General features: G+C 42.7%; 1 protein-coding gene across 1 annotated transcript in view; it reads right to left on the bottom strand.

Annotated features, from left to right (window-relative positions):
• LOC138969546 (sodium/mannose cotransporter SLC5A10-like) overlaps positions 1-8,929 on the bottom strand; it is a 44,496-nt gene that overhangs the window by 3,210 nt on the left and 32,357 nt on the right. Inside the window, exons 10-12 of the mRNA XM_070342372.1 lie at positions 6,346-6,453; positions 5,319-5,469; positions 2,660-2,828 (exon numbers count right to left, since the gene is read on the bottom strand). Of these exons, the coding sequence (XP_070198473.1) occupies positions 2,660-2,828; positions 5,319-5,469; positions 6,346-6,453 (428 nt within the window). The remainder of the gene's footprint in view (positions 1-2,659; positions 2,829-5,318; positions 5,470-6,345; positions 6,454-8,929) is intronic.

Raw genomic sequence — 8,929 nt, 5'->3', positions numbered from 1 at the left:
CTTTGTTTTGGCAATTGAGTTATTAGCCATTAAGATTAGGCAGAGTAAGAATGTTAAAGGTATTTCGAATTTGAATTGCTTTAATGATAGGTTTTTGGATGATATGTTAAAAATTGCTTTGTATGCTGACGATGTTACGTTATTTTTGAAAAGTGAAACGGATTTAAAACATGCTTTATTGATTTTTGATTCTTTTTATTACGTTTCCGGATTAAAGTTGAATTTGTCGAAATGCGAAGCCACGTGGTTAGGAAGTCAGAAACATTGTCAAGACACCTTTTATAATTTTAAATGGAAGAAAAAATTAAGGATTTTGGGAATTTATTTTTGTAATGATAGATCAGCCTCTGATGTTGAGGTAAATTGGACAGAGCGAATTACGTCTGTTAAGCGCTTGATTTCGGCATGGGAGAAAAGAAATTTGAGTATTATGGGTAAAATTATTGTAATTAAAACGTTTTTGATTTCCCAATTTGTTTATTATATGCAGGCATTTGTAATCCCTGATAATGTATTAGCAGAAGTTAATAGATTGTTGTTTAGATTTTTATGGAAAAATAAAGAAAATAATAAAACAAACATTTGAAAAGGTTAAGAGGATAATATTGTGTAGTGATATGGAAAATGGTGGCTTAAATATGATTGATTTGAAACACATGCAGCTTTCCTTTTTATTACAATGGGCTGTCAGAACGACATCCCGCGAAGCCGTCGCGATATATAACTGTGTTTGAATTTTAAATGTGTCAAGCGCAAAGAGCATAATTGTAAAGTTATGATGTTGCGCTATATAAATGCTCATTTATTATTATTATTATTATTATAACCTTGAATGGTTGAAAACGACGTTAAACACCAAATAAATAAAGAAAGAAAGAAATCCCGCGAAGTCACAGATAAGTGGAAATATGTGCCGAAGTCAGTGTTTTCAATGTACGGCTCAAATTGTGAATGTTTTTATTCAAATGTTGTCTTGAATACCTGGCTTGATAACAATGTATGTATTGATGATAACTTATTTAATCCGCTTCTATGGAATAACCAATATTTTGTTTATGTTGGAAATGTACTGTATTTTGAAGATTGGGCAAGAAAAGGTCTTGTTAGCGTATACGATGTATTACATAGAAAAGAGTTTGTCTCCTATCAGTTCATTTGTGATGTTTTAGGAAAATCCCCACAGATAAATTTGGAATATAACATGGTTCGTGCTGTTGTTGTAAATGTTATTAATAAGATGATGCACGGAAAGGAAGAAATTGATTTGATGGATATCCCCTCTTATCGTGGTAAGAAAGTACACAACGCACAACAGTTCAGAAAAGAATTAGTAAGCATAAAACTTGTTGAACCGTGTGCAATTGGATTTTGGAGGAGGAAATTTAATTATGAAATTGATAAGAAAGATTGGCTGATGAGTTTTGAATCGGTTAAAGAGACAAGGCTACGAGTATTACAATGGAAATTACTTCACAATATTTACCCCACAAACATTATGTTATGTAAAATAAAAGTTGTGGAAGACAATATTTGTTCACACTGTAGTAATAGCATTGACTATGTAGAACACTTTTTTTCTTTTGCCCAGTGGTGCTTGAGTTTTGGAAACAAATTGAATTTTATATTTTTGGGTACACTTGGATAAACAGATAAAGTTAACTGTGCATGAAATCATGTTTGGAGTTAAAAATCGAAAAATTCATGCAACTCTGTTGAAAGAATTAAACTGTATAATTCTGGTAAATAAAAATGTGCATAAGTATTTATAAGAAAACCAAGGCTTCAATGCCTCTTTTTGTTATCTTCGAAAGGCAACTGCAGATCAGACATATTTATTTTTGATTAAAAAGTTCCAAGACAAATATTTAGTACATTTTTTTAAATATTTTGTTTTAATAAAAACAATATCTTCTGTATGTATTTTCTTTTTATATAAATTCATAAAATATGTTTTTTGCACACTGTGTATTTGTTTTTGATCTGTACACACTCTCCCTTCATCATTTTTCACGCGATCCATAACCTTTGCATTTGCACGTGCTTTTTCCAAACCCAAAAAATATTTTGTGTTTTTCTCCCCTTCCTCGACCCATTTAGCGCGAGCTCTAACCTGAGCGGCTCGTGCTTTATTTATTTCCATCAACTCAAGTTGCATTTTCACGTGTTCACGCTTTGCTTGGGTATCATTGCAGTGAGGATTTGTACTCACATAGCATATTAACTCTACCTGTCCCAGTTTGGTCCTCAGAGGACGTAATCATCAACTAGTGAGTCAGTCCCTGAAAGTAAGGAAGGTTTGACTGGTTGGCCAGTGTACCCCGGAATGCTGCTTGATAGAAATGACAGTTCGACCAGTTGGCAATTTACCCGATAATTCTCCGTGTCAGAAAGGTCGGACCATTTTGCAAATGTACCCCAGAATGATGCCTGAAAGTAAGAAAGGTTTGACTGGTTGGCCAAAACCCCAGAATGATGCCTGAAAGAAAGGACGGTTCGACCAGTTTACAAATATTACCCAGAATGCTCCCAGAAGAAAGGAAGTTTCGACCTCCACCCCCCCCCCCCTCCATCCCCATCCTTGGACAACCAATCGTTTATCCGGGAAGGAAGTATCTTAGTCGACAAATATATAGGAGAGTTGAATGGCAAGCATTCATACCGTTTCATTGATCCGAGGCACAAAGAGAGCCATGAGAAAGATGGAGCAGATAGGTGGCGCCACGTATCCCGTCACGGCCTGGATGTAAATGAAGAGTTGACCTTTCTGTGACCCCACGATCAGCGGTATCCAGGTAATGCTGACCGCCACTAACACAACTACGAAGAGCCTGAAGGAAAAAACGACAAGAAAAAGAATTAAACAAATACAATAAAATGTAGCGAAGTCATGCACTCGTCCCTCGGCTTGTTTCTCCACGATGAGTAAGTTTTGTCAACATTGTTGTCCTTTCTTGCGCGCGTGTGTGTGTGTGTGTGTGTGTGTGTGTGTGTGTGTGTGTGTGTGTGTGTGTGTGTGTGTGTGTGTGTGTGTGTGTGTGTGTGTGTGTGTGTGTGTGTGTGTGTGTGTGTGTGTGTGTGTGTGTGTGTGTGTGTGTGTGTGTGTGTGTGTGTGTGTGTGTGTGTGTGTGTGTGTGTGTGTGTGTGTGTGTGTGTGTGTGTGTGTGTGTGTGTGTGTGTGTGTGTGTGTGTGTGTGTGTGTGTGTGTGTGTGTGTGTGTGTGTGTGTGTGTGTGTGTGTGTGTGTGTGTGTGTGTGTGTGTGTGTGTGTGTGTGTGTGTGTGTGTGTGTGTGTGTGTGTGTGTGTGTGTGTGTGTGTGTGTGTGTGTGTGTGTGTGTGTGTGTGTGTGTGTGTGTGTGTGTGTGTGTGTGTGTGTGTGTGTGTGTGTGTGTGTGTGTGTGTGTGTGTGTGTGTGTGTGTGTGTGTGTGTGTGTGTGTGTGTGTGTGTGTGTGTGTGTGTGTGTGTGTGTGTGTGTGTGTGTGTGTGTGTGTGTGTGTGTGTGTGTGTGTGTGTGTGTGTGTGTGTGTGTGTGTGTGTGTGTGTGTGTGTGTGGTGTGTGTGTGTGTGTGTGTGTGTGTGTGTGTGTGTGTGTGTGTGTGTGTGTGTGTGTGTGTGTGTGTGTGTGTGTGTGTGTGTGTGTGTGTGTGTGTGTGTGTGTGTGTGTGTGTGTGTGTGTGTGTGTGTGTGTGTGTGTGTGTGTGTGTGTGTGTGTGTGTGTGTGTGTGTGTGTGTGTGTGTGTGTGTGTGTGTGTGTGTGTGTGTGTGTGTGTGTGTGTGTGTGTGTGTGTGTGTGTGTGTGTGTGTGTGTGTGTGTGTGTGTGTGTGTGTGTGTGTGTGTGTGTGTGTGTGTGTGTGTGTGTGTGTGTGTGTGTGTGTGTGTGTGTGTGTGTGTGTGTGTGTGTGTGTGTGTGTGTGTGTGTGTGTGTGTGTGTGTGTGTGTGTGTGTGTGTGTGTGTGTGTGTGTGTGTGTGTGTGTGTGTGTGTGTGTGTGTGTGTGTGTGTGTGTGTGTGTGTGTGTGTGTGTGTGTGTGTGTGTGTGTGTGTGTGTGTGTGTGTGTGTGTGTGTGTGTGTGTGTGTGTGTGTGTGTGTGTGTGTGTGTGTGACGGAGTGATTGAGTTTGTCGATTTCTTACGGGAGCCTTGAAGGCTTCGCCTCTTGTTATAGTAGATGTCCACAGATCTAACTTTAGCGTTGCCAGGACGAGAAACTAGAGCTCTATCTGCCACGTGCCGTTGTTGGCCTTTAACAAAATGAACTTGCTCTAACTCAACATTTTATTATTTTTTACATTGGGTCGACGTATACAGTACTAGTAAATGTAACGTTTTGGTTGGTCAATTATAAACGTTCCATTAAAGGCACAGTAAGCCTCCCGTAAACCATCACAGATACTGTCAGGCTTTTACACACAGTACAAACACCCTTTCATTTAAACACTCACCGCTTGAGAACATCTTATATAGGTGCCCTCCGTAAAGAGCGAGCAATTTTCAAAGAATTTATTTTGGCGTGGTTTATCTTATCCCTGAGCCATCGCGAACCCGTGTGATCCAGTTTCCCTTTTTCACAATGTAGTCGTCAGTTTGTGATTTCCAATGCGACTCGCTGTAAGCTTATCTGCAATAGCACGTTATTATGTACCTCTGAATCTAAACGCAACAGACGGCTGCAATTCACACGAACTTTAGCGATGGCTTTTGACTGTTCAGATGAACTGACGATAGGCATTACCGTCGTCTGCTACGAGAACCACGACCTTGCGTGACCCTGCTTCCGGGATTTTCTTTTTTCAAACTTTCAAAACTTCGAATTGTACTGATCTTGTCTTGATGAAAAAAGAATTCTTTTATGATTTAAGAATGTTTGTGTAACAAGCTGTCAATTTATTATTTAGATTTTAAAAGTTAGGTCTAGCGCCATCCATAGCATCATCATTATAATCATCCTCATCCAAAACGCACCGTCCGATTTTGTTATCAGACAATCAGCAAAATTAATTCTTTGAAAATTGCTCGCTCTTTACGTAGGGCACTTAGGATGTTCAAAAGCGGTGAGTGTGTAAATGAAAGGGTGTTTGTACTGTGTGTAAAAACACGGCAGTATCTGTGATGGTTTACGGGAGGCGTACTGTGTGTAAAAACATGGCAGTATCTGTGATGGTTTACGGGAGGGGTACTGTGTGTAAAAACATGGCAGTATCTGTGATGGTTTACGGGAGGCGTACTGTGCCTTTAACCTACAAATCTTGATTTTTTTTAATTCTAACTAAACAAACATGTTACCAAAAGGAACACACCCACAGACTTTAATCTCACCGACCTGCCGACTACGAGAAGCTGCTTTTCCGAGGCTTGAGGTCTGAACTTCCGCCAGATGTCCATGGTGAATACAGTGCCAGCAGAGTTGAAAATGGAGGTCAGAGACGACATCAGCGCCGCTACCATTGCCGCCATCATCAAACCGCGCATGCCTAAACGGAAGCTGAAGTGAGTTATCAGTGTAACATAATACAATGAGCCCCACTCGTCAAAAGAAAGCAGGCAGGTGCGTTTTGGTATAGACATTTGTCATGAGGCTGTTAATGCTCAAACCTGGTCAAATGAAATAAATTATGAAAAAATAGTTTGCGTTCCGTATGCGGTCAGGGCGCTAATGTTAAGATGAAATAACCAATGAAGAGAGCGCTCATTCAATGCTCATTATTGTGTTGCATACAAGCGCTCATTCAATGCTCATTATTGTGTTGCATACAAGCGCTCATTCAATGCTCATTATTGTGTTGCATACAAGCGCTCATTCAATGCTCATTATTGCGTTGCATACAAGCGCTCATTCAATGCTCATTATTGTGTTGCATACAAGCGCTCATTCAATGCTCATTATTGTGTTGCATACAAGCGCTCATTCAATGCTCATTATTGTGTTGCATACAAGCGCTCATTCAATGCTCATTATTGCGTTGCATACAAGCGCTCATTCAATGCTCATTATTGTGTTGCATACAAGCGCTCATTCAATGCTCATTATTGTGTTGCATACAAGCGCTCATTCAATGCTCATTATTGTGTTGCATACAAGCGCTCATTCAATGCTCATTATTGTGTTGCATACAAGCGCTCATTCAATGCTCATAATTGCGTTGCATACAAGCACTCATTCAATGCTCATTATTGTGTTGCATACAAGCGCTCTAAATGCAAACGACACGTGCACTGAAGAGTAACTAAGAGTCCTGCAGAACCAGTCTCCTGGCACCCAAGAGAATAAAACAAGCATTGAAACGAACAAGCGACTTTCATCCTCATTTCATTTGATGTTCCCGACAGCGTAAAGCATGTGACCTCACCTACGGGGGCCATCTTGAGGATGAGAAGCGGGTAGGCGATATTGGAACAGCCTGTCGGGTTGCTGCAGACGGACATACATGTGTCGGGGTCTGCGCAGGCCACCATTTCTGCAACAAGTAAACCACACGGTTGCTTGGACATCACAAGGTTCTGCTTTTATGCATTTGCGATGATATAGTTTACATTAAAAATAAAACATGTAAAAAAAAAATACACACCTTCAAAACAAACACACCCAGGCGGCAACATACAATGAATATATATATACTGTTCAAAAAAAGAAACGCATAGTTGCTACTTGCCAAATTTGTTTTATTTTTCGAAAAAATTAACAGAAAATCCAATATTTAGATTATTTGTTTGAAATTTGGTATGGACACAGTTGCATGCACACACAGTTCATTTGCATCTTCAAATCAATCAGTCAATCAATACGATTGGGTGCCGAGGCTGTCAAGTCAGTAGGGGGTGTGACTGCCTTGAGCAGCAACAACTGCCCGGCACCTTCTGGGCATGGACTGGATCAGATGCCGGATATCTTGCTGTGGGATGGTGTCCCACTCCTCCTGAAGTGCCTGCAATAGATCGCGGTGATTTGCCGGCGCTTCTTCTCGCCTGCGCACACGTCTGTCCAATTCATCCCAGAGGTGTTCTATCGGGTTCATGTCTGGCGACATGGATGGCCAGGGAAGCACCTGGACATGGTGGTCGGTGAGGAACTGGGTGGTGAGTCGTGCTGTGTGCGGGCGAGCGTTGTCCTGCTGGAATATGGCATCCTGGTCAGCCAGAAGAGGAAGGGCGTGTGGGCGCAGAATTTCCTCCACGTATCGCTGGGCAGTTATGCGCCCTTGGACGTGCACCAGGGTGCTCCTTCCAGCGGTATTGATCGCCCCCCACACCATGACGCCTCCACCACCATGAACGGGTGCCTCATCCACACAGTTGGGCGCGTAACGTTCGTTTACTCTCCGGTGGACCCTCCTCCGACCATCATGTCGCTGGAGCAGGAATTAGGACTCGTCGCTGAACCACACGTGTCTCCAGTGATTCCGGACGGTCCAGCGAAGGTGCTGGTTGCCCCACTGCACTCGGTTCTGGCGATGGCGGCGGGTGAGGACAGCTCCTCTGTGAGGTCTGCGAGCTCTCAAACCAGCTTCATGCAGGCGGTTCCGCACGGTCTGGTCCGATAATCGGTGTGGCCCGGGGAGAGCCTGGACAGAAGATGAGGCCGACAGGAAACGATTCCGGAGGTGGCGGAGCCGTATGAAGCGGTCGTGAGCAGCAGTTGTCGCCCTTGGTCTTCCCGCTCGTGGCAAGTCAGCAACGGAGCCAGTGGCTTGAAACCTGACCCACAGTCTACTGATGGTGCTCTGGGACACGTGGAAGTGCCTGGCGATTGCACTTTGACTTTGGCCTGCTTGTAAACGACCCAATGCAATTTGGCGGTCTTCTCTGCTCAATCGGGCCATCTTTCGTCGCTGAATTGTCGTCTGATTTCTTTGTGGCGAACAATCCGCTTTTATGGGTTTTGGAAGACATGGTGAGAGCTCAATATTCCCCGAGTTTCACGAGATGACACTGAAGCATGACGAGTGGTCATGCCAAATGAGCAATTTTGACATTGTAGCCACTGATAACGCATGCGTCACGTGCAGAGCTCACTTGTGGCAATGGACGAAAGGTCGACGACCAGATAAACATTTTCTTCAGTTTGGTGGATATCCTTGTAGCCATATAACTAAATTAACCAAATATTACAAGCTATGCGTTTCTTTTTTTGAACAGTATAGGTTACACACTCCGAGTTCTGAATATCGTGCATATTTTCCCTAGGGTCGATTTTCAGGTATTACCGAGCCTCTGGCGAGGTAATACCTGTAAATCGACCCGAGGGAAAATATGCACGATATTCAGGACGAGGTGTGTAAGCTTTTTATCCCATTACTCCGACGTTTTCATTAAAAAACCTAACTTTTTGACACAAACTTTGCGAGTGCCTGTTTACAGCTCATCAAACCTTCTGCCACCGAAAATCGTGTCATGATATTCATGTGCGAAACGAGTCCCCTTTTGTCTTTTTGTTTCCAGGATTGTGCCGTTGAATGCATTTGATACTGTGCAGTTACCGGCTGGTTTCAGTCGGTTACCCGAGCTGTCATTCGTCAAAACTGCGAAAGACCGCATCTACTGGCCGTATAAAATTTCATCTCACACGGCATCACTGCAGAGCGCCTAGAACTGTACCCACGGAATATGCGCGATATAAGCCTCATTGATTGATTGATTGATTGATCATCTTCGCTTCACAGCTAGCGACGGGAGAGAATGATACCCGAAGGGAAGTAACTCATTTTGGACCTGAATTCAGCGGGATTCGAAAGACCGCGTGTGTGATTTTACAAGCGATGAAGATGATTGCTGAGTTTGTGCTTATTCGAGCCTTTGTGCTTCAGTGTTCAAATTTGTATTACCTACTTCTTCAATCGTCACTTACTGATTTAGGTGAGCCTAACTTTGATGTCTGTCGTTGTCTTAGACTCTTAGGCGAGGTATCTGTCTGGGGGAAAACGGCGCACCACTGTC

This window comes from Littorina saxatilis, linkage group LG6 (assembly GCF_037325665.1).
Source record: "Littorina saxatilis isolate snail1 linkage group LG6, US_GU_Lsax_2.0, whole genome shotgun sequence".
Lineage (NCBI taxonomy): Eukaryota > Metazoa > Mollusca > Gastropoda > Littorinimorpha > Littorinidae > Littorina > Littorina saxatilis.
This window is presented reverse-complemented; position numbering and strand designations above follow the sequence as displayed.